This window comes from Delphinapterus leucas, unplaced genomic scaffold (genome assembly GCF_059928025.1).
Source record: "Delphinapterus leucas isolate spDelLeu-1000000601 "Yukka" unplaced genomic scaffold, BTC_Dleu_Yukka2 spDelLeu_asBTCV2_sq25, whole genome shotgun sequence".
Taxonomy (NCBI): Eukaryota; Metazoa; Chordata; class Mammalia; order Artiodactyla; family Monodontidae; genus Delphinapterus; species Delphinapterus leucas.
Window position 1 is genome coordinate 6,361,408 of NW_028322234.1, and position 25,631 is coordinate 6,387,038.

Consider the following 25,631-nt stretch of genomic DNA (forward strand, 5'->3'; position numbering starts at 1 on the left):
GGCTCCGACTTCCAACATGGCGCACGCTGGCGGCGGCGGCGGCGGCGGCGGCGGCCCCGCGGGCCGGGGGCTGAGTGGCGCCCGCTGGGGTCGCTCGGGCTCTGCGGGCCACGAGAAGCTGCCGGTGCACGTGAGTGGTGGGCCAGCCCTCGCTGGGAGACCCCTGTCGTCCAGCCCCCGCAGGCCGGCGCCCCCCACCGGGCCCCGCCCGGCCCTCGGCCTCCCCTCCGCGCGGCCCCGGACCCCCGACTCCCCACCTCCGCCCCTCGGATGCCCGGCCCGTCCCCCTCCCGCCAGGGATCCCCGCTCCCGTCCCCTCCTCCGCGGACCGCGGCCCAGCTGGACCCTCTCCCTCCCCTCAGGTGGAGGACGCCCTCACCTACCTGGACCAGGTGAAGATCCGCTTCGGCAGCGACCCTGCCACTTACAATGGCTTCCTGGAGATCATGAAGGAGTTCAAAAGCCAGAGGTACCAGCGGGGCCCCTACCCGTCCCGGAGGGCCACTCTGGGCCTCAGTCTCCCTGAGCGGGATGGGAGCCCCCAACTCCGGCTGCCCCTCAACAGGGTGACCCCTTATGCAGGTTGTCGAACTTCTGGGAGCCTCAGTTCCTTCTTCCAAAAAACGAGACGGAAACGTACCCCCTTGTGGAGCTGTTGCGGGGATTCCTGGAACGAGGGCAGTGATGGGGTGCGGCAAGTGAGGCAGTCGAGCAATCACAGAGTCGGATCCTGTCTTTGCTCAAAATGTTGATTTTTTAAAAGAATTTTGTTCGTTGGGGATTTTTAAAAATTATTTTAGATTTTTTTTTTCAAGCACTGCATGAAAATGTTATTTATCTTGATTGTCGAATATTTTCGCACTCTCTTAAATCTTATCCCCAAGGTGAGTGCCTCACTTGCCTCACCCCAGTGCCAGGCCTGCTTGGAAATAATGCGCATAAAATGCTTAGTAAGGAACCTGGCACTTAGAAGGCCTTTAAAACACATTAGCTGTATTCATAGGCACAGAATCAGGAGGGTTAGAGATAGACCGGGGACCTCCCGATAGACAGTGAGCTTGTTTGACAGGGGCTCACTGAGGCTTAGAGTGGGCCAGCGGTTTGCCCAGATCCACCTTAGGAGCAGGGACAGGACCAGAGCTCGGTCCCCCTGACTTAGATTCTAAAGTGTCACATCCCCACTGTGCTGCTTCCCCCTCTGAGGAAATACGGCAGGGCCCGCCTGGTTTCCTTCCACAAGCATGATGCTAAGACCTTGGCCCTGACTGAAGCCCTAAGGGAGACCCTGTCTCTCCCCTCAGATTCTTAGCAGCTTTCATACTTGCAGGGCCTTTGACATTTATACATTATAGTCACTTGCTGGGAACAACTCCTGTGTCATAGTCTCCTAATTCATATGAAATGAATCTGTCTCCCATTTAGAGGGCTTTAACCTTCTGTCACTGTATGGAGCCCAGGACTTGCAGCTGGCTGTCCTGACATTTTCAGAACCTAGCACATGAGCTTGCAGTGTTTCGGGAGCCGTGCTGTGTACATATTCTGTGGGTTTTGCCAGGAAGGCACAGGGAGCCCAGGCCCGGTTGCCTTGGCAGTGGATCGCTGTGGGCAGAATCACGCCAGTCACATTTGAGGGTGCTTCATTGTCTGTTGAGGAGCTCGTGCCATGGCACGGGTAAGGGAGGAGTCGATTCTGCTTCCAGTTTGCTTCCCGAGACGCTTCTGCCCACTCTCATTCTTCGTTCCAGCATCGATACTCCTGGAGTCATCCGACGAGTGTCACAGCTCTTCCACGAACACCCTGACCTGATTGTTGGATTCAACGCTTTCCTTCCTCTCGGGTACAGAATAGACATTCCCAAGAACGGCAAGTTAAACATACAGTCGCCTCTGTCGAGCCAGGTATGCCGCTGCAGTGGTTTGAGTGATCTGGCCTTAGCACAGCCCACCGTGGTACTCAGATAACGCAGGCCGGACAGCGTGGCTTGTGTATTTCACAGCTGGAAAGCTGGTGAAGAGCCGATCTTTTTCTTAAAATGCTTCTAGCAGAAATCAGAATAGATTGAAACACCTACATAGGCAACCTCTGCGTCCCAAATTGATCCGTTTGGCGGATTTAAATCAAGAGCGGATGTGTCTGTGTGTGTCAGGGAGGCATTCTCCTGACACAGTTGTACGTCCAGTCAAAATAATTGCGTCCACAGTCACGGAGGTGTTGGTTTGAGGCTCTCCCCCTGAGCGCACTAGGCAGGCCACGCTTGTAGTTGGGCCTGTGGTCCCTCTGATTACCCTCGGTGCCACCCACAAAATAAAGCGGTGGAGATGCATGTGTGACTAGACACGATTATTGTTGCTGTGCTTCATTCACCTGCCAGCAGGATCACTGACTGAGCTCAGGCTTATGGCTTTGGTCCCTTCTTTCTCGAGTGACAGGTTGCTGCCTGTTCTATCTATGCAGTCCCTTCTTGTGTTTGCTCAGCAGATCCCCTGAGAAAAAGAAAGCCTGTTTGAGCTTTACTTTTGTAAGGTAACGGTTGTCTTTTTCTCTCCTCGGCCCTGTTGCCATTTAGGGCATAACCCTTTGCTGCGGGGGTGCTGTCCAGGGCATTGTGGGGTGTTCAGCCTCATCCCTAGCCTCCACCCACTAGGCCCTCACCCAGTCAAGACAGCCAAAAATGTCTCTAGACATAGCCAAGTGTCTCCTGGGAGCAAAAATCACAGCATTGAGAAGTGCTGGTGTAAGTGATTGAGCTCTTTCAACCTCCTCCATCTTGCCCCAGGGGTTTTTGCAGGGAAGGCAAAAATCTACTCTGGATGCATTTTGTAGGTTTCTCCTCTGATGATAAAGGAGATTGTAGTTTCCTATCAATTAGGGAGTCAGGATTTGAAAAGAGAGCAGTGAGAGGCAATGTGGCAGTGGCTGGTCCCTCTCCGAAGGGGGCTGGCACATAAATTCTGCCTTTTCTCTATACAAGGCAACCTCCACCATCAGAACATTGTCTCATTAAAGCCGAGGAGTGCACCTCAGTTTTAAAAAGGAACTTGGAAGCCTTCGGCTACTGAATTCCAAAAGCTTCCATTTCATGTTTGCAAATGGAGCCCCAGGAGCCAGAGGTAGCGCTCCTTCCTCCAGATGATAAAAGCCTTAGCGGAGATTAATCTTCAGAACAGTCACGGCTAGGGGAGAAAAGCAAGCTCGTTTGCAGGAGCGTGTGCAGGAGCACTTTGCTGAATCTGAAGCGCTGCGTAAACACTGGGTGTCATTACCATCACTCATTAAGAAAGAGCTGGAATCCAAGACCTAGATTGCACTCCACGTGTGGAATTCGCCTTCTCAAGCCCTGTTGGAGTAACTGCTCTTGGGGCTGGATCTCCACATGAGCCTCACCTTCCCTTAAGTAGCCAAAAGGCCCCTGCTGCTCCACACACAGCTTCGAGGACTATTGGAGAGATAAGGAGACCGGACCAGTCTTGTGCGCCCCTAGGGGATTTTGTGACCGCAGGTCTGTTAACCTGAAGACGGGCTTGATGAGAACTTTCCCTTGATAGCTGCCTACCAGGGCTTTATGGTCTCACTGCAGCCTGGAAACAGCCATATGTAGGACCCCTTCCTCAGGGGGAGAGGTACATGCCCTTCGTTCCCTCAGGACACGTGCCGCCCACGTGGTTTCAGTCACATCCACGGACCTGCCACGTTTCCAGCCCTGCTTCACGCCAGGCGCAAATGCAATGTCCTCTCACCTTCCTAGAGTCCTTTCGAATCCACAGTAGCCTGAGAACTTTATAGGGCTCCCTACTCGCCAGTGCCCTGATGATTTTTTTTTAAATTGGTTTTTCTAGCTTCACTATTTTGAAGTATAGCTCCATGTGTGTGTGTTTCCATTTTTCATCTCGTCATGTATCCTGTCAACTATAGACAAGGAGGGGATAGTTCTTAGATGCTGAGGAAGATAAATAAGTCTTAGCCTGTGGGGAGCCTTTTGAGCAGGGTTTCTCAGCCTTGGCACCGTTGCCACTGGGGCCAGATCATTCTTCCTTGTGGGGGCCATTTTGTGCTCAGTAGGGTGTTGAGCAGCATCCCTGGCCTCCACCCACCTGATACCAGTAGCGCCCCCTCCCCCAGGATGACAACCTGAAATGTCTCTAGACATTGCCACATGTCCCCTGGGGGGCAGAATCGCCCCAGTTGAGAACACTAATCTAAAGGGGAGATAGACATGTGCCATGATGTGGGAAGTGTGGCCAGAGAGGGGCCGGGGACCGTGGCAGGAAGAACGTCCCCTTGCTGCAGCCACAGTCTCCTGGATCAACATCTTTTTGGATCTGATTGGCCTTAGTTGTAACGTCACCTCCTCAGAGAGCCCTCCACTCCCATCCCCAAGTCATTTCCCCAGCACCCCGTTTTATATACTTCAAAATAACATAGCAAAGCTAAGAAATAAAAAATCCACTGTTTCTTGTTGGTTTGCCTTCCCTGGCAGACTGAGTCCTCCAGATTAGACAGGAGGGCTATGTCTGTCTTGTTCACGACTGTCCCCGTTCCGGGATGTCAGAGGGACGGGACACTGGATGTCGGTGGGAAAGTGATGAATCTTGGCTTCTGGGTCTTGTTCAGGATGGACCCTGCCTCTTGGGGCCGGCCTTCTTGAGCTTGGCTGGGACGACGGCTGCTTGGATGATAAGTAAAGAGATAAACCTTGAGGTGCAGCTTGTAATTTAGTGACCCCTTTACGTTCAAAGGGAAGCCGGCCGTCTTCCCTCTGGGAAGGGTCATTGGAAGTTCAGTCAGTTCCTGGGAGGTTGCCTCTCGTGTTTGTCTTAGTCACCCATGGAGCAGGTGTAGGCCACCTCCTCTGTGACAGGCGCTGAGGTTTGTTCAGAGTCCTGGCTCTCAGGGTGCTTGCATGGTTGAGGTGGGGACTCACGTGAGACACATATGGACAGATGTGAAATACAGGAGGGAGTTCAGTGCTGCAGGTGACAGACAGCAGGGGCCAGGCCTGGGGAGGTGCCGTGGGCAGAGGCTGAGTGAGGGGAGCAGGAGCCATGCCTGTGGCCCCCCAGGGAGTCTTCCTGGTGGGGACATAGAGGCCTGAGGTGGGAACAAGTGGGTGTGCCTGAGAGACAGCCAGGAAGCTGGTGCGGTCAGAGCCCGAAGCAGAGAGTGTAGGAGAGAGAGCCAGGCGCGTGGGAAGCCAGGGGAAAGTTCTGGAAAGGCTTCTCTGGCTGCTGTGCCAGAAGTGGACTGAGGGGGCAAGAGCGGATCTGGGAGGCTAGGGAGGGGCGTGGGAACCAGCTGGAGTGGACGATGATGTGGGCCAGGGGTGGGTGTCAGTGAAAGCGAGAAAAATCAGTGAGATCACCAGGGGTGATTCCGGGATGCCTGAGTCTCTGGGTGAAGGCAGCACCCGCTGGGATGACCGGTGGGGGTGGGCCAGGGGGCCTGTTCTGTGTTTGGAAAGTCCATCTGAGGCATGTCTTAGATATCTAGGTGGGGCTGTATATGGACACTCAGATGGACAAGTCGGCCATGTAGGGCGCTTATCAGTGTCTAGGAGGCGTTTCTAACTGTGCCTGGTTGAGGCCACCCACAGCAGGCAGAGAAGACAAAAGCCTGGATTGTTCTAGAAAGTTTAGACCAAGCGTTGGCAAACTGTGGCCCAGGGAACAAAGCCAGCTTATTTTTGTATGGCTGGTCATTTTTACGTCTTTCAGATTACTTAAAAATTTTTTTTAAATTGTGATATTTACGTAACATAAAATTCATCATTATGACCATTTTAAAGTGTCCAATTCAGTGGCTTTTAGTGTATTCACAATACCATGCAACCACCACTGCTAATCCCAGAACACTTCTGTGACCCCAAAGAGAAACGGCACTTCCCAATCCTGCCCCCACCCAGCCAGCCCCTGGCAACCACTAATCCACTTTCTGTCTCTGCAGAGTTTCCTGTTCAGGATACTTAATATAAATGGAATCATATACTATATGTCCTTTTGTGTCTGGGCTTCCTTCTCTCAGCATGTTTTCGAGGTTCATCCATGTTATACCAGAGCATCCTTCCTTTTTAAGGCTGTGTAATATTCCACTGCAGGTATGGACTGCATTTTGGTCATCCGTTCATCAGTTGGTGGACAGACACGTAGGTTTTTTCCACCTCCTGGCAATTGTGAACACTGCTGCTATGAACATGCATGTACAAGGATTTGTTTGAACACCTGTCTTTGGTTCTGTGGGTGGATACCTAGGAGTGGAATTGCTCAGTCACCTAGTGACCATGTTTAACTTACTAAAGAATCGCCAGACTGTTTGCCACAGCAGTTGCACCATTACTGTCCGGCCTTTTGCCGAGCCCTGGTCTCCAGGGGTGCTTCTCCCATCTTGTCACGGTGACTCACTCCAGGGAATTGGAGGAGGCACATGGTGCTTGAAAATGCCCCCTCGCAGTGGTGGGGAGGGAGCTCCCCACAGCCTCCTCTGAAGCAAACCTCGGCTCCGAGGCTGCTCAAGGGCTGCTCCCTTCCCCCCTGCCCCTGTCCAACTCCTTCCAGCTCCTTCTGCCGCCAAGGCTGTGTACCATGAAGGAACGTGAGCACGGACTTCTGTGAGCTTAAGCAAAGGCAATCAGGAACAGCGTCCCCGAAGTGTCATAGAACAAATTCTAGTGCCGGGGAGAAACGGTGCTTAGAGTTGTGACTGCTCTGGACCTTTTGTGTCTGTGTTCCTCGGCTCAGACTTCCTAGAGTTGCCTCTACACCCGCTGTCATGGGCTGAATTTTGCCCCCACCCCCAAATTCATATCTTGAAGTTCTAACCCTCAGTATCTCAGAATGTGACTGTATTTGGAGATGGGGTCTTTACAGAGATAATTTAGGCAAAATGAGGCCATTAGGATGGGCCTCAATCCAGTCTGACGGGTGTCCTTATAAGGAGAGGAAATTAGGACACAAGGAGAGACCCCAGGGATATGTGTGCACAGAGGAACGACCCTGTGAGGACACAGCGAGAAGACACCCGTCTACCAGCCAAGAGGCCTCAGGAGATACCAGCCCTGCTGGCACCTTGATCTTGGATTTCCAGCCTCCAGAACTTCAAGGAAATAAACGTCTGTTGCTGACGCTGCCCAGTCTGTGGTATTTGTTGTGGCAGCCCCAGTGCGCTAGTAGACCCACTCAGGTGCCTGCGGGTGTGCCTGGCGGAGGTGTCTGTTGTGATGACAGTTCTGCAGCAGTGGGCAGCAGTGTGCCCGGCGTCCCCTGGAGTCTAGGGTCAGCTGTGGGTGCCAGAGGCGGTGCCAGGTGCCACAGGGGATTTTATCCTTCATCGGTCCATCTGATCATCCCCAATGGTGGATGAAGCCCACTCTGTTCCAAGCACTGTTTCAGGCACTGAGGATATAGCATTGACCAAAATAGAATCCCTGCCCTCCTGGAGTTTGCCTTCTGATCAGGGCTGGAGAGAGAATAAAATAAGTAAAATATGTTTCCTGTAGGAAGGTGATAGGTGCTGTGGAGAAAAATAGAGCAAGAAAGGGGCTCAGAGTGCTGGGAGATAAGGGTCATTTTATTTTGGTGCAGGATGGTTCTGGAAGACTCGCTGAAAGGTGGTGTGTTAGCAAAGACCTAAAGCTGAACCCGAAGGATCCCAGCCTGCCCGAGACCCAGTTGGGGACCTGCAGGATGCCCAGCCGTGGTCAGTGGCAGAGGGAGGCCGCCCTCAGGACCACACACAAAATTCCAGTTTAGAAGCATAAACATCACCTCCTTTGCGGGGTGGTCCTGTCCCACTGGGCATTAAGATTCCGACTTCCCAGGAGAGAGATGTATGTCTGTTGTTTATTTTTATTGGTACTGACAGAAAAGCACATCAGTGGAGAGCATGCTTGATGACTGCTCAGGGCCCATCTCTCTTCTCTCAAGTGACTCGCCCCAGGCCTAGCACCAAAAGTCCCGCAGCCCTGGGCAACCTGGGCAGTGGGCCCCCCTCACCTGCAGGGTCCCAGTCTCATGCCTGCTGACAGCTGGTGCTTTCACACCTGAAAACAGTCTTGCTGAAATGGGCTGGCCAGAGGTGTGGGAAGACTTTACTCTGCTCCAAAAAGGATTAAACAATCCACTCTTTGTAAATCTCTCCCGAATGCTAATTTCTCCAAGTGTATAGAGTGTGCCTCTCAGGTTCATGTTCTCTGAATCTGTTGGAAGGATCAGGCAAAGGTGAGTTCATGAGACTCTCCCAGGAACGCTCAGGCACTCAGAACGCCGAGGTGGGGCTGTCTCTGGGTGCCCCCTCCCTGCTTCTCTCTCTCCAGGCCTCCAGAAGTAACCTTTTTCTGCGTCAATGTAAAAAACTTGGCTCTGTGCTAAGTTTTGCCTGTTCTTGCACACAGTGGCTCAGTCTGGCGTTTCTCACAATCTGTTCCCGGTGCCGGGCCCAACAGTAACTCACTGTTGTACTGTTGTCAGGAGAATTCGCACAACCACAGCGACTGTACAGAGAACGTCAAGCAGCAGGTGCTATATAAGGAGGACAAACCGCAGGTGCCCTTGGAGTCAGATTCCGTGGAATTCAACAACGCCATCAGCTATGTGAACAAGATTAAGACCCGCTTTCTAGATCACCCAGAAATCTACAGGTCATTCCTGGAGATACTGCACACTTACCAGGTAAGAAGCCATAGGTCACACTTCTTTGTGGGTGTTTGTGGCATCATCCAGTATCAGGTGCATTGGAAACATTCAGATTTTCTAATCTGAATTCATGAAATCCTGGAAAATTCTGATTAGCTCTTTTTTTTTTAGCATTAATTTTTTTTTTTTTTTTTACCGTGGTAAAATATATATAAATACAAAACTTAACCAACTTTAAGTGTCCCATTCAGTGGCATTAAGTACATTCACATTGTTGCACAGCCATCACCGTCATCCATTTCCAGAACTTTTTCATCTTCCTCACCTGAAACTCTGTCCCCATGAAACACTAACTGCCCCTTCCTCATTTCCCCCAGCTCCTGGCGCCCACCCTTCTGTCAGTACTTTCTGTCTCTATGAATCTGACTCCGATAGGGACCTCCTAGGAGTGGAATTGTACAGTATTTGTCCTCTGTGCCTGGCTTGTTTCACTTAGCGTAATGCCCTGAAGGTCCATCTGTACCGTAGCATGTGTCTGAATGGCCTTCTTTTTAAGGCTGAGTAATATTCCATTGTATGGCTACGCCTTATTTTCTTTATCCATTCATCCATCAACAGACACTTGGGTTGCTCCCACATTCTGGCGATTGTGAACAATGCTGCTGTGAACATGGGCGTACCTCTTGGAGTTCTATTTAGGTTTGATTTTAATTTGCCCCTTGAGGCACCTCTGCACCCTCAGTAGGAAACACACATTAGAGGATTAAAGAAGAGCCCAAGAAGATAGTTTTCTTTTTATAAGATGGCCTAGTTATTGTTTAGACAATAAACTACCCTTTACTTATGCTGATTACAACCGGGCTTTGTGCCAGGTGCTGGGTCGACAGGGATGAATGGTTGCTGTTGCTTAGGAGTTCAGTTTAGACGTGGAGGAAACTTGGAAATGATTAGGGTGGACGAGAAGGACTGTGTGTAGGACAGGTGTGTCAGGGTTGAGGGCTGCTGACCCCATAGCGGGTTACAGAGAGGATACTCAGGTTGAATCTTGGCAAATCAGTCAGAACCGTCAGTCAAAAGGTGGACTCTCGGTGCTGGGAATGGCCTGTGCAAAGGCCCAGGGGCCAGAACAGGCAGCTGGCTTCAGGGCACTTAGCAGGAAGTGCAGGCAGGCGGGTGGCAAGGGACATCTGTGTCAGGCAAGGAGTTCGGATGTCATCCTCACCCAGACATGGAGTTTCTGATGCCTTTTATTTTTCTAAGCAGCAGAACCCACTTTTAAAAATGAAATCTTCTGCACAACCTTGATAAGTGAAATTAAAACATGGGATTCTGTTTAACATAAATGTTTAGGATCAGATTGATAGCATTTGTTCCCTGTAAACGCACTGGAACTGTTTCAGTACTCTAAACATTTGTGGGCAGTGGTGCCAGTGACATGCTTGGTCCTGTCAGCCTCATGTCCAGTGTCTGCACGGTCCTTGTACGGCATTGAGAACTTCCTGCTTCTCACAGATAAGTGGTTGCAAGTGGCAGCTGTGAACATCAGTCTGTGTGGAGGGGTGATGTTGTGATCATGGGGGTTTATGGGCTCTTCACAGATTCCGTGGGGTCACCACACCTCAGGGGCTGGAAGGATCGTTAGAGGGAAGGCCGGCAGGTATCTGTTGTGTTGATGGGAATCGGGGGGGAGGGGGAGCCGTTTGTTGGCGTGTAGAGAAGTGAAAGTGACTTATCCAAGGTCCTAGCAAAGGGCCACGGGTTGATTGGGAGAAAGCGTGAGGAAGGAAGCACGGCTCAGTGTTCCCCAGTCAGAGCCACAGGGAGTTGGTTGGAAATGCAAGCTGCCTGGGCCTCCCCTCAGAGTTGCTACCCCAGGTCCTGCCCAGCATCTGCTTTTTGAACAAGCCCCCTGGTGACTCTCAGGTTGCCTGTTTCTTCAAAAGGAGCTGGAAATCTGAATTTCTGTGTGAGTTCTTCCTGATTTTCGAACATTGATGCGGATTTTTAAAAGACACTGTGAGGCCAAAGCAGCAGCTCTAGGGCCATACATTACTGTTTTTTTTTATCTCTGATGGGCCTCAAGTCAGACCTTAGCTATGCCCCCTGCCCCCTCAGAGCCCTTTGCCTCACCTCCCTGAACCTCGGGGTTCTAATCCATAAAATGGCTACAGCGCTGTGGGTGCTGATCCCAGTTAAATATGGTTAACCGAGGTCACTGATGCAAGCACAGTGCTTGCCTCAGGTCAGCCATGGGCAGCTGTTCCCTTTATACAACTTCGAACATATGTCGTGTGCCTGGATGAGCACAGCCAGTTCTGCCCTGATGTCCCCCAAAATGACCGTGCTTTGCAAATAAATGCTCACCAACCACAGGTCTTATGGAAAAACGGGATCAGAGCGTGAGACTCAAAAACTGTGTCAGCAACACATTAAAAAAAGATAGGCACCTACTTGAAACTGGTAGCGCCGTTGTGCGCGCATTAAATGGCTAAGCACGTGTGAATATTGCAGCACATCCGGCACGTGACCTTGGAAAAGACCTTAGTGTCATGTGTAGACATGGGTGTGGAAAGGTTGCAGCCTGCGGGTCACTGTGAGGTACCAGGAGCAGGTTTCCTAAAATGGGATGGGTTGTCACCCCAGAGGGGGGTCAGGCAGAGTGGCTCTAGCAGCTGAGGGAGCGATGTTGGGGGCGTGTGTATGTCGGGGGTCGTGTATTACCAGGTGGCTTGGCTCAGCTGGGTGCACTTTTCCACATTCACCCCATGTTGCTCCTGGACAAAATCCTGCCTCAGCAAATGCAGAATCCATACCACGCTCAAATCATTCCCTAGTCCGTGTCCCAAACAGATCTGTGTTCAAAACAGGTGTTAGAGCAGAACTGACTCTCTCTGCAGGAGAATTCCCAGGAGGTGCGTCCCTAGGTCATAGGGTGTGCACTCAGCACATGATCATAGATGGCGCCAGTCTTCCCTCTGCCGGTGGCACCAATCTTCCTTTCCGCCTTGTAATGAGAGCGCCCAGTTCCCCACACCCTCATCAGAAATCACCAGTCCTTATGCAATCTGATGAGCAAAAATGCTGTGACGCTGTTTTAAATTGTATTTCTTCAAACATCACTCAGTCTGATCACTGTTTCATCTGTATAGGGATGATTTGTATTTATTCTCTGAGGTGAATGGTCTTTGCCTGTTTTTTTCTTTGGCCTTCAAGTGTCCCGGTAACTTTGGTCAGGAGAGGGTGGAGGCAGTTTTTTCTCCCCCCAGACGGGTGCTCCGTGTGCCAGGATTGGGAAGTAACTTTGCTCAGGGTACACAGGGCCGAGAGGGGAGGGCGTGCAAAGGGCTCCCCATTCCTTGTCTCTTCCCCCTTCGCAGCTGTGGAGGGGGGATGTCGAAGCCCTGCTGCTGGGCGCTCTGGGAGGGCCCGACACCAGCGCCTCATGCTCTGTCACGTTCCTGGGTGTAAAGTTGACAGGGACTAACTTCTGATGGCCGACTTGAGTTGTGTTCGCTGCTTTCTGCCCTGCTGACCTGGGTCCCGTCTGGTCCTCATCTTGTTGCTTTAAGCTCCAGGTCAAGCCGTCTTCCTTCCAGAGTCTTAGTGACTCTGGGGGAACAGGTCCTTTGACCTCTAAGTCCCTTCCCTTCCTTCTTCACCCTCTGCCCCTTCCAGACCCAGAGCTAGCTCCTCAGTCCCCTGCCCAGCAGAATGAGTCCTGACCTTGGGAGGACCGTGGGTTCGCCACTGACCTTGCACTTCCCCAGCCTCTGCTCAAGGGTGCTTGAGGGCTGGGGTCAGGTCCTTCCATGACCGTCCCCTCCCACATCCCCTCCACACTCCCAGCACAGCCCGCATCCATGGCCAGGGCTCAGGCCGCGTCGTGCGGCAGGGTCAAGACTCAAGCGCACAGGCTGTTCTCCAGAGCAGGGGGTGGGGGAGCGGGGGAGTGGTTGGGGGACACCCGGAGGTGTCAGCAGGGCAGCGGGCTGGACCCCCTCTCCTGGTGGCAGCAGTCACAGGCTCTGCCAGCCAGTTTTCTTTCGTGAGTCATCCCTCTGTCTCCTCCACAGTGGGATGCCTGAATGTCACAGCCTAGGGTGCCTCCTGGTTCCTTGGCTAACGACTCGTTTTCCCTCCCCTGAAAATCGGCAGAAGGAGCAGCTGAGCACGAAGGGCCGTCCGTTCCGAGGCATGTCTGAAGAGGAGGTGTTCACCGAGGTGGCCAACCTCTTCCGCGGCCAGGAGGACCTGCTCTCCGAGTTTGGACAGTTCCTGCCCGAAGCCAAGCGGTCCCTGGTGAGTACAGACCACCGACGCCAGTCTGGGGCCACGTTCTCATCAGCCAGAACCCCCTGCCAGTGCAGCCCCCAGGCCAGGCCAGGTTTATCCACTCCCCAGACACACTGGGTTCCCTCAGAAGCCACAGCCAGCGCAGACACGCACAGGCCCCCAGTGCAGGTTCCACCTCCACGGGGAGCTGGCGCAAATCCTCAAAAGGGCTTCTCTGGACAGACAGCAGCCAGGTGATGAGGGCTCGTTGGGAGGCAGAGTGTCTTCCCATGGAGACCTGCCTGTAACCAGGTCCTTGTGGGAAGGTGCGGGAGGGGTCAGGCTCACTGCCTACCCCCCTGGAGGGACTGGGTGGAGGCTTGGCAGTGACTCGGGGTGGGAGTGCAGAGAGCTGATAGCGGAGGAGGGGCCTGCGATGGGGAGGTTGGGGGTGCAGACTGCACTGTCAGCCTTTCTGCCTTTGCTGTGGAGTGAGGCCTGCTGACCTGCCCTTTCCATTTCCTCTTTTTTTTTTTCCTATGAACTTATGGCTTTTTAAAAAAAAAAAAGATTGAAGGAAAATTCACGTAACATAAAACTCACCATTTAAAAATGTACATTTCAGTAGCATTTAGAATATTTAAAATGTTGTGCAGCCATCACCCCTCTCTAGTTTCAGAACATTCCCATCACCCCAAAAGGAGACCTGTCCCCATTAGCAGTCACTCCCCATCCCCTGCTCCTTAGATTCTGGCAACCACCAATCTGCTTTCTGTCTCTATGGATTTACCTGTTCGGATATTTCACATAGATGGAATCATGCAACATGTGGCCCTTGGGTTGGTGTCTGGCTTTTTCACTCAGCGTCATGATTTTAAGGTTCATCCATGATGTAGCATGTGTCAGAACTTCATCCCTTCTATGGCTAAATAATAATTCCATTGTGTGGATGGACCACATTTTGTTCATCCATTTATCCATCAGTGGACACTTGGGTTGTTGCCACCTTTCAGTCATTGTGAATCGTGCTGTGAACATGCATGTACAATTTTTTGTTTGAACACCTGCTTTCAGTCATTTTCTGTCTATGCCTAGGAGTGGAGGTGCTGACTCATGTGGTAACTGTGTTAAACTTTTGAGGAACTGCCACACTGTTTTCCACAGTGGCTGGACCATTTTACGTTCTCACTAGCAATATACCAGGGTTTCAGTTTTCCGCATCATCACCAATGCTTGAGGTTTTCCTTTTTAAAAAAAATGTATAGCCTTTGTAGTTGGTGTGAAATGGTATCTTATTGTGGTTTTGATTTGCATTTCCCTGCTGACTAATGATATTGGGCATTTCATGTGCTCATTGGCCATCTGTTTATCTTCTTTGGAGAAATGTCTATTTAAGTACTTTGCACCGTCTCTGTTGCTGGGTTGTAAGAGTTCTTTATATGCTCTTGACATTAGTCCTTTATCAAATATTTTCCTCTATTCTGTAGGTTGTGTTTTCGCGTTCTTGTTAGTGTTGGTGCGCATCAGTTTTAAATTTCGGTCAAGTCCGATTGCCTATTTTTTCTTTTGTTGCTCATGTTTTCAGTGTCAAATCTCAGAATCCATTGCTACTTCTGAGGTCATGAAGGTTTACCTAAAGTTTTCTTTTAATACTTGTACAGTGTTAGCTCTTCTATTCAGGTTGGTGATCCATTTTGAGTTAATGTTTGTATATGGTGAGGTAGGGGTCCACTCTACATGTGGCAATCCAGTTTGTTGAGGAAACTGTTCTCTTTCCATCATTGCATGGTCTTGGCACTCTTGCCAAAAATCAATTGACCAGAGTTTTATGGGTTTATTTCCGGACTCAGTTCTAATCCATTGATCTCCATGTCTGCCCTTAGGCCAGCACCACACTGTCATGATTACTGTAGCTTTGTAGTAAGTTTGAAATCAGGAAGTGTGAGTCCCCCAACTTTGTTTTTTTTTTTCAAGATTGTTTTGGCTAGTCAGGGCCCCTTGCAATTCCATATGAATTTAAAGATTGGCTTTTCCACTCCAGCAAAAAAGGCCGTTGGGATTTTGAAAATGATTGCATTGAATCTTTCAACTGTTTGGGGGAGTATTGCCATCCTAACAAGATTAATCCACAAATACACAGCATTTTTCCATTTATTTAAGTCTTTAGTTTCTTTCAACAGTGTTTCAAAGTTTTTTTTCATTGTGTAAGTCTTGCACCCCCTTGGTTAAATGTATTTCCAAATATTTTGTTCTTTTTGTTGTTGTAAATGGAATTGTTTTCTTAATTTCATTTTTGGATTATTCATTGCTCATGTATAGAAACACCACTGCTTTTTTGTGTTGATTTTGTATCCTGCAGCTTTGCCGTATCCAGTTTATTAGCTTTGATAGTTTTTGTGGATTCCTTCGCGTTTGCTAATAGAGCTAGTTTTCTTTCTTCCTTTCCATTTTGGATGCCTTTTATTTCCTGTTTTGGCCTAATTGCTCTGATGGAACTTCTAGTACTGTGCTGAGTAGAAGTGGTGAGGGTCAATATCCACATCTTGCTCCTGATCTTAGAGGAAAAGCTTTCCATCTTGCACCATTGAGTGTGATGTGAGCTGTGGGTTTTCCGTAAGCACCCTCAAGTTGAGGAAGCTCCTTCTCTTCCTAGGTTGTTGAGTGTTCTCTTTCCTCTTTTTATTCTTCCTCTTTGCCCTCGACGACAACTTGGCGTGTGAGCACACAAGAGTCCATCCTTCCCACCTTCCTGTGTCACCACCGCCTCTCCCGGGTCTGCTTCTTGAATGAAGATGCAGTGGGGGCACAGGGCTGGGTGGCAGTGGGTCTTGAAGGAAGGGGCTCGGGGGTGATAGCGGTCTGAGTTTGGATGCTGTTCAAGACTCTTAGTCGATTGGGCAGACTTCCGGTGTGCGGGTCGGGGCTTGTCCCCATGTTACTGTCTCTGGGACACAGAGCACCATCCCTAAGAGGAGGTTCCACCCAGAAGCACTTCCTGACTCAGAGTCAGAGAAGCTCTGTGCCCATCCTTTGGGCTGAAAACAAATCCAGGAGCTGTAACCAGTCCTGCCCACCCGCCCGGAGCCTTGGGTGTCCTGGGGGCCTGGACAGAGCCCCGTGAGCACACAGCCTGGGCCTCCTCAGGCTCTGGGTGCTACAGGCAGGCTTGAGCCGGCCGTGTCACCTCCCAGGCCTCATTGCCTTCTCTCTCTCGCGGGGCCTGGCTGGGGCTCAGTGTTCCGGAAAGAGCAGCTGCGGTTGTGCTGGGAAAGTAGGCCTAGAATCCCATCTGGTCGTCTCATCCCCTCCTCCCAGGGTCTCCCTCTGCATCTCCAGGACCAGCCGGCTGCCTGGCCTGCTGGAGGCTCTTGGGGGATACCGGGGGGGCGGGGGGCAGTTGAAGGAAGCCCTTGTCTGGACTCCCCGGGGGCAGGGAGCTCACCTCTACACTGGGCCTCTCAGCCCAGCTGCCTCCTCACGGCCCCATCCCCGAGCCCAGCTTTCTCCTCTGAGTCCATTATCTGCCCCGCGGATCTCTCTGAACTTCAGAATCCCTACTTGGTTTTTTTCTCCCTGTTCCCAAATAGCTGTCCTTGGCAGCCCTAGCATCATTCCCATCTTCCTTCTCTGTATGCTCCTGCTCGTCAAAGACTCTCCTAACTGGCTCCGGGGGCCACGTGGCTGAGGAGCAGAGGGCTCTCACCACCTCCTTCCCGCTTCATACCCTTCTTGTGTTGGCTTAGCTCAAGGTTGTGGGTGCTTGGGCCTCTGTGTCCCTGGGAGCCCAAGCTACATGCTGTCACCCGCTGTAAAGCCCTGTGTTGCTCCCTTGTACAGTTGGTGGATAGTTTTTGGGTCTCATCCTCTTGGGTCTTAGCCTCAAATCTCAGCTCTGACCCTGGCATTGGCAGCTTTTCCCCTGAACCCCATCCCCGCAGAGATGTGTGCACAGTGGCATCCCTGGGTGGCCTTCCCAGGGTCATTGCTGTCAGTGCTTCAGGGTCTAGGGGCAGTCTACCCTCATGGCCTCAGGGAAGAAAGGCCTGGCTCTGTCCCTGGCCAGCTTTTGCTGCTGCACAGCTCACATGAACTTTTTGCAGGCCTTGGTTCCTGAGTTATCATCTTGATGGGTCAGGGTTGGGGGTGAGTAGAGCCTCTTGTCCTCTGAGGGCTGTGGTTGCAGTGCCCCCTGGTGGACACAACTTGGCATTTACCAAGTTGGACACTGACAAAGCCCACCCTAGAAAAATAAGCATTTCTCTCAGAAAAGCACCTGCCCACAGAGTTTCTTTAAATGGCATTTGTTATCAATTCAGCAGTGTTTTTTTTAAGTGTATATTGTGTAATTAGAACTGTCTTGTACATTTTAAAAGATTTAATCAACTTTTAAAAATTACTAAAACGCTCATAAGTAATTTGTCATATAGAATGATCTTTTCATTAACTTTTAGATTTCTATTAAAACTGCAGGAAAAAGAAAGCAAAGGTGAAATTTGATATTGTCCTAATTAAACTCGACTGCTTTGCCTAGATCAGGGCTTAGCAAAGTTTTTCTATAAAGGGCCAGACAGTAAGTATCTTAGGCTTTGCAGAGCAGACAGTCTGGGTGGCAAAGACTCAGCTCTGCCGTGGTAGCGGGAAAGCAGCCACAGGCCCGTACATCAACGAATGGGCATGGCTGTGTGCCAGTCCAATTTTATTTGCAAACGCAAGCCAAGCCAGTCCCTATGTGAATGGTCTTTGGGGGTCTTCTGCCTCAGGCATTTGCACATTGGGACATTTAACTGAAACCAAAGAACTGCCTGAACTGTTAGGGGAAGATCGGTGGTACTGAGCTTGCCTTCCAGCTGGGTGAGCTTAGCCGGGCAAGCAGTGGGTTACCCACTTTCCTCCCAACCCCGCCCCCCCCACCCAAGTCGTACTTAGCGCGTCATATCGTCACCTGTCCCCCTCCTTTAGGAATTGGTGTTTGCACCTGTTCTGGGATCTACAGCAAATACCAGTTGAGAATTATTCCACATTAGGTTCTTGGAGTAGCCTTGGATCTTCGGATAACTAATCCCTCCAAAGAAGCTTAATCCTCTAAGGGACAGGTTTTGCCTGTAGTTAAACAATAGGTCTTTATTATTATAATTATGAATATAAAAATAGTACATGCTCATGAGAAAAGTCAAGCATTCGCGAGAGCATCAAGTATGAAAAGTTAGCTTCCCTTTTTCCTATTCTCAGTTTCCTCAGAGTTAAGTAGTTACAAGTGTCTTATAGTATGTATCTTTCCAGAAATCTCCTGTGAATGTGCAAACAAATGTTTATCCTTTTTAAAAAAGATGGCGTCCCATTTGTTCTGCCCCTACGGTTTTTTCTGTTTGTCATAACAGTGTATCACGTATGCCTGTCCCTAGCAGTGACCAGTGGACACAGAGACACAGAGCTAACTCATAGCCGACAGTTGCCTCTGTTTGGTTTGGATGCACCACGATTTGTTCACCCAGCCCACGCTTTGGGCTGACAGCACAGCCTTCACGTAGTGTCTCCGCATATAGGCCCCGTGGTGGGAGCGGGTGCAGGCAACGTGAACATAGTGGGGCTGATTGCAGTGTGCCTCTCCAGCCCAGCCCTGAAGAAAAGCCATGGTCTGTTCACCTTCCCCCCTGCCTGCTCTGACTTTCATACAGATGCAAATGCCGAATAGATCCTTCCAGAACCATTCTTCCTAAATATTGCCAGTACCCTGACCTGTTAATCAGTGCTTGGTGTAGAGCCTGGGAGGACTAGCAGTGAGCACCCCACCGGGTGATGACATTGTCCCCAAGATGTGTCTTCTTATTCGTAGGAAAGATTGCAAACTTGACTGGAACCCCTCCTCCCTGCCCCAGTGACCTGGCACCGTCAGCTTCTTCCTCTTGCTGCCAGGGCCTTGCACGTTGCTGGTCCTCTAGCCTGAAATTCTTTTCCTTTCTGTGGTGCGCTCAAACATACAGGCAGACACCCTGTCAGTGGTCTGCTGGGTGAGCCCCACACGCCAAGGCCCAGCTTCAGTGTCTCCCCACTGAGCCCTCCCTCACCTGTCAGGACCCTCGCCCATCGAGGCCTTCCATGAGCCTTCTCCCAGCCTCACAGTGCGCGACTGTGGTGAGCTGGGTACACGGGTCTTTCCTCCAGTAAACGTGAGCATCTTGAGAGCCAGGGTCACCTCGCACTGGGACAGAGCCCCTGGCCCGTGGCAGACGGTGCTTGCTGGGGCCATGAGCTGAGCTGCAAGTGGTTCCACGCACTAGGTTACATTGAGAACCAGCACTGATGGGCCTGGCTGTGCCTCTCCAGCGCTGACCACCTCCTGTGTTTGTGTCCTTAGTTCACAGGAAATGGGCCATGCGAAATGAACAGTGTCCAAAAGAGCGAGCACGAGAAGAATCTGGAACACAGCAAAAAGCGCTCTCGGCCCTCACTCCTCCGTCCCGTGTCAGCACCAGCCAAGGTAACTGTCAGCTGTGCACATAGGTGTGTGCATGCGTGGACACCCAGCAGCCTGGCCTTCCCTGTAGATGACTTGCGGAGCAATAGGCAGAGACCTGGGGCATGAGGCCGAGTCCAGGCTCTAGTCCAGCTTGAAATTCACTGGCTGTTGGACCTTGAGAAGTTGACTCACCTGTGAGGTGGCCGGTCACCTGTGCCCCCGGCTCACAAGATTGTGTGAGGAGTGTCACCTCCTCGCAGAAACCGGATGTACTGCTCAGTCTGCTCCTTTTCACCATCACAGCTCTTTCACAGGCAGGGCCCTTGTGTACAGTTGTGCAGGTCGGTTACTGCACGAGGCGCCCTGCTAGGGGGTGAGAGGCCCTGAGGTCCAGCTCCTGTTGTTCCCATCACCTGTGATGGTGATTTTCTAATTCCATCATTCTTTATGCATTTACTAGTTGGCTTTCTACTGTAAGGAAGAGCTTTTTTTCATCTCCATTTATTTAATTATGTGTATCTTCATAGACTCGGGTTATAATCCGTGACTATCACTGTTTATCTTGATGCCTAAACCGTCCCAGATCTGGCCAGTGGGGCCCTTTGGGCTGGCTCTTGTGTCCTCTTGACACATCCCCATCATTCTTCAGGCATGTGGGAGATGGTTCTGTAGAGTCCTCGATGTCTCAGCAGAGTGGCCAAGTTCAGGTCCCCTTCCCATCACCATCACGGCCCACAGGACGAAACAGGCAGGGGAAGAGGTTTCTGATACAGTATCTAGGGGCATGTTTCCCTGGTTGTTCTTACTCTATGACAATCCCTCCTGACATCAAAAGAGCTAAACTGCTGAAAGTTAGATCCCAGATTGTGGGCAGAGTGGTTGTGTGACCTTTAACCCTTCACTAGGTCATGGAGGCTGAGGTGGGTGGTCCTGAGAGGTTCATCCACGGGGGTCTTGGGCAGACCTCATCCAGCACCTGATGGCGGTTCCATCAGGAGAGCTCAGTGTTGGTGATGTTATGATTCTAATAAAGATGGACACGGGCTGCCTGTGGGAGGCACACAGCATCCGTGGCATGGAATTTCTCTCTACAGAAGAAAATGAAACTCCGTGGTACCAAAGACCTGTCCATCGCCACCGTGGGGAAGTACGGGACTCTGCAGGAGTTCTCCTTCTTTGACAAGGTGAGCGGTGGGACCCACGACTTCTGGGCCATGCCCCGTCCAGGCTGGCCTCGCCCAGCTCAGATCTGAGCAGGCAGGGTTGGGAGCAGGCGACAGGCGGGCAGGAGGTAGCGAAACAGGTGGGAAAGGCAGAGCTCAGAGCCCACACCAAGTTTGGGGGCACATGTCTGCCACTCAGAAGCTGTGTGGCATCTCTAAAGCTGGGATGGTCCTGGGGCTTCTGTCCAGAGTCAGTGGGCAGAGTCAGTGAGATGGCTCTAGGCACATGCTGTCTGAGCCAAAGATCACTGCACGGAGAGCAGTCCGCTGCAGACCACAGCCGGCCCCTTTAGAACACGCCTGTGTTGGTGACTCTGTGTGCACCTGGTGATAGCAGAGCCAGGTGTGCTCAGGAGCGGGAGTTGGGCCCGGTAGGGGCCCCCTGACTCGCTCTCCCCACAGGTGCGCAGGGTGCTGAAGAGCCAGGAGGTCTACGAGAACTTCCTCCGCTGCATCGCGCTCTTCAACCAGGAGCTTGTGTCCGGCTCTGAGCTCCTCCAGCTGGTCAGCCCATTTCTAGGGTGAGCGACACTTCTCGGGGCTCCCCACTTGGGTTTTGTTTCTGTAAATCCCTTTCACCCTTCTTTTGGCTATTGTCTTTGGAAAACGGTATACGTGTTTTTTTCGATCTTGTCTTTAAGTTGCAGTTGTTACAGAGATCATTATAGATTCACCAGCAGTTGTAAGAAAGAACACAGAGAGGTCCTGGGCAGCGTTCCCTCGTGGTAACATCTCTAGTCAGTGTCATAGCCAGTATGTTGATATTCACACAAGCCACCCATCTTTTCAGGTTTCCCATTTTACCTGTGTGTGTGTGTGTGTACAGCTGTATCACCTGTGAAGGTTGGTGTGTCCACCACCACTGTCCAGGTACCGAGCAGCTTCAGAACCACAAAGATCCTTGCGTTGGCCTTTGATACCCACACCCAGGTCCCTCCCACAGCCCAAGCCCCTGACAATCCCTAATACCTGTGTTCCTTCTCTAAAGCTTATATAGCAAAAGTATTATGTAAATGGAATCACACTGTGTAACCATTCAGGATCAGCTTTTTTCACCCAGCATAATTCCCTGGAGATTCATTATGCTTTTTAAAATTCTAAGAATCAGAAATTACTGGGAAGAATGAAATGACCACACAGCATCCCTGCTGCCCAGAGAGAAACTCTGTTAGCAGATCCGTTACCCGCTTCCAGCACGTCCTGCTGCCCTGTGTGAGCTGCCCCCCCCCGAGGGCCCGGCAGCCTCTGAGGGGGCGGAGCTGTCCTGGGAGGTGACTGTGCATCCGCAGGTCATGCACCTGTGCTGTGGGAAGGGGAGTCTGCTGGCTCCCAGTGTGCTTCCCACTCACCAGCCCTGTCATGCCCAGCGAGTTTCCTAGCCCGTCTGAGCCTCAGTTTCCATTCTGTCAAAGGGGGATCATAAATATACCTGTGCAGGGTTTCAGAAAGTTTCAAATGGGCTCTGCCTGAAGACCCTTAAAATAGCATCTCGAGGGGGTTTCCCTGGTGGCGCAGTGGTTGAGAGTCCGCCTGCCGATGCAGGGGACACGGGCTCGTGCCCCGGTCCGGGAAGATCCCACGTGCCGCGGAGCGGCTGGGCCCGTGAGATATGGCCGCTGAGCCTGCGCATTCAGAGCCTGTGCTCTGCAACAGGAGAGGCCACAACAGTGAGAGGCCCATGTACCACAAAAAAAAAAAAAATAATAGCATCTCGAACACGGTGAGTTTGCATTATACGTGACGTGTGCGGCGTCCTGTTTAGCCCCCAAGACAACCCCAGAGGCTGCCGGCCCCTGGGGGCAGCTACCTGATTCCCTTTCTATTAATTAAAAAAGTTTTTTAAACTTTTTTTTTTAATGTAAAATAAAACACAGATCCAGGAAACCACATAACAGAAGAACGGCTTGGTGAATCATTATTAGGCAGACACCCTTGTGCCCACCACCCAGGTCACAGATGGACCTTTGCCAACCTCCAGGAGCCCCTCCACCTGCCATTTCAGTCATGCTCCCTCCCTTGGCTTGGGAGTGACCACCTCCCTACACTAATTACGGCGCAGCCAACCCAGGCGGACACCGCCAAACACACGGCTCAGTCTCACCTCGTGGTCTGGGTTTTGTTTTCTAATACGTCTTGTACGTCCCTCTTCATCTCTAGGTTCCCTCTGCAAGTTTATTCCTTACCGTGTCTGCATTGGCATCCCCATGGCATGGGTGCATTTTCCCAAATGCACCTTCACATTCCCCCACATCCCTCTGTCTGTCAGGAGGCAGTGGTATCCTCTGAGTTCTTTCTGTGGTTTATTCCTTTGTTTATTCATTCACTGCGGGTTGCAGAAGAGCATCTCAACAGTATTTATCACCTTTTGGTGACCCAAGATAGATGCTTGATTTCTCCCTTTATTACAGTGTCAGGGTGATGAGTCGCTTTCCTGTCTCATCAGGCCAATTAGGACCTGAAAAACGGACCAATTTCTTTGGCGTTACATGAACTCATGAATTTAAACACATTTGATGTGTCTCAATACATTTTAAGCTGAGGAAACTGAGGCCCAGAACGGATACCTCTCACTCTCTCCAGGATAAGCTCTCAAAAGAGAGCTTTGCACGGTGATGGGCGAGTTCAGGGGGATGAGGCCTGGAAGCCCACCCTTCGCTCATCGTCTGCTCTCGGGATCTGATTGTGGCAGTTGAGTTCCACATAAATGGCATCACGCTGTCAGGCTGGGCTGTAGTCTTCTCTTTTTTTCTTTTTTAAACTCAGCAATTCTTAGACCCAACCAATCGTTTTTAGTGACTGCACAGTGTATGTACCATGGTTTTCTCAGCAGGGTCTGCAACAATGGACGTTTATCTCCAGTTTCCCCCTGTCATCCGTGCTGAGATTATGCTCTTGGGCTGGGATACTCAAAGGTTGAGTTAAGGTCATCAGGAGGTGCTTCCTTGGTGGTCCCAAGAGTGTACACACATCAGGGTGACCTTTTCACTTGGATTAACTTTCTGGGGCTAGATCTGTTAACGCTCTGAAAAACCACCCAGAGCAGGGTGGCAGGTGTCACACAGTCTCGGCTAAAACGTGGCTGGTTTTTTACGTGGATTTGGACACGCTCACATCGAAGTACATCTGCGCCGCTCAGAATCCAGTGCTCTGAGCTCGGTCAGGGTCAGCTATTCCCGTTTCGACATGTGAGCAGCAGTTAGAGACTCCAGGCGGGGGAGAGGGCCACGGGCGTGTGCAGCAAAGCAGAGAAATGAAGCGGCTTCTGCTCGCTCATCTTGCGCTGGGTTCACGCCCACCCCCCTCCCCACCATGAGGCCTCTGTTTGCATGGGCCAGCTTCTTTCTGGGTTTGTACACCCACGGGCAGCTGAGTGCAGTGGCCCAGAGAGCTGCCACCTGGTGACAGCATGGCTGGAGTTGGGGCTGGAGTGGGGTAAGCCTCCCCTTCAGAGTGGTTTATCCTGCTGTAACCTCAGGCATCCTCTACACCCATGTTGTTGATGTCTTCCTTCCCTGCATTTCCGTTGGCTTGCGGGTTTTCCTTGTGAGCTGAGTTGGCGGGGGTCCCTACAGGCGTGCCGCCTAGGGGCACGTAGTTCATGAGGGGAGACTGCCAGGCTTAGTAATGGCAGGATCATCACACCAGCTGTCAAAATATCTGCCCCCTTTCTGTAGGATTTGATACTCATTTAAACATTAGTGCAGATGGCATTGGGGGTCAGTTGCGTTAAAACCTTCCCATCGACATGCACGACCATTACATTATGAGAATTTGTCTAGGGAGGGGGTCTCCCTCATGAGGGAGGAAGGCCCTGGAGCTGGGAAGCAGATTTTCTCTGTCAAGGGCCAAGGGTCACTGCTAACCAGCTTCTGGCATTGTGCGCAAGCAGCCACAGGCAATACTAAAGGAGTGGATGTGACCGACTGTTTACAGGCAGTTGTGGGGAGGTTGACTAGTTTGCTGATCCTTGGCCTAATGCCCGGCCTCTTCCAGTCAGGGAACATACATCGCTGACCCCAGCTTCTGCCAGCCCAGGTCATTTTATTTGGCGTGTTCAAGGACCTCCCGCAAGCGGTGGGGCCTGGTTGGTGACAGAGGGCTGGAGGGCAGATTCACACACACGGCAACTTCACACGTGTTGGATGCTCGTTCTGCCTCTCGCCCCTCCTCTCTGATGTTGATTCTGACCATCTTTAACTGCCGGCATCAACATGAAGCCATTTTAACATCTCTAGATCATTCTCAGAAGGCCCTCGGGATGCTACTTACCATTTGTCTTTATTTCTTTTTTTTTTTTTTAGACTTAAAAAAAAAAATTGAAGTATAGTTGATTTACAATGTTGTGTTAGTTTTTGGTGTACAGCAAAGGGATTCAGATATATATATTTATTTATTCTTTCTCAGATTCTGTTCCATTATAGGTTATTATAAGATACCAAATATGTTCCCTGTGCTATACAGTAGGACCTTGTTGTTTATCTATTTTATATATAGTAGTGTGTATCTGCTAATCCCAAACTCCTGATTTGTCCCTCCCACCTCCCTCCGACTTGTCTTTATTTCTGAAGGAAATTTCCAGAACTCTTTGCACAGTTCAAGTCCTTCTTGGGGGTGAAAGAGCTGTCCTTCGCCCCACCCATGAGTGACAGATCCGGGGATGGAATAAGCCGGGAAATCGACTACGCCTCATGCAAGCGCATCGGATCCAGCTACCGGGCGCTCCCCAAAACCTACCAGCAGCCCAAGTGCAGCGGGAGGACGGCCATCTGCAAGGAGGTAGCGCTTCCCGGGGCTCACGTCAGCTTGTGTGCTGCATGCTCCTTACCCCCTCCTGTGTTCCACGTGGAGGACCGAGTGTTGATCCCCCCGATGGTGAATGGTGGATGGTGCCGGGATGTGCCAAAACAAAATGCATGGGTGGAGATGACAGTTTCTTACCCTGCTGGTGGTTCTGGCAAGCTGCAGAGCACACGGCGCCAGCATAGGGTTTGGCTTGTTCCTCCATCATTTAGACCGAGATTTATTTCTGCCTTGAGCCCGCTCTGTTCCAGGTT

The 25,631-nt window shown here is 51.2% G+C and overlaps 1 protein-coding gene across 2 annotated transcripts in view; it reads left to right on the top strand.

The window, feature by feature from the left end:
- SIN3B (SIN3 transcription regulator family member B) overlaps nt 1-25,631 on the top strand; it is a 37,476-nt gene continuing 11,845 nt past the window's right edge. For both annotated transcript variants that reach the window (XM_022558825.3, XM_089905236.1), the window contains exons 1-9: nt 1-130; nt 363-469; nt 1,746-1,899; nt 8,461-8,661; nt 12,781-12,924; nt 19,253-19,375; nt 20,449-20,538; nt 20,980-21,098; nt 25,146-25,353. In XM_022558825.3, coding sequence (XP_022414533.2) covers nt 17-130; nt 363-469; nt 1,746-1,899; nt 8,461-8,661; nt 12,781-12,924; nt 19,253-19,375; nt 20,449-20,538; nt 20,980-21,098; nt 25,146-25,353 — 1,260 coding nt within the window. In that variant the 5' untranslated portion in view covers nt 1-16. The remainder of the gene's footprint in view (nt 131-362; nt 470-1,745; nt 1,900-8,460; nt 8,662-12,780; nt 12,925-19,252; nt 19,376-20,448; nt 20,539-20,979; nt 21,099-25,145; nt 25,354-25,631) is intronic.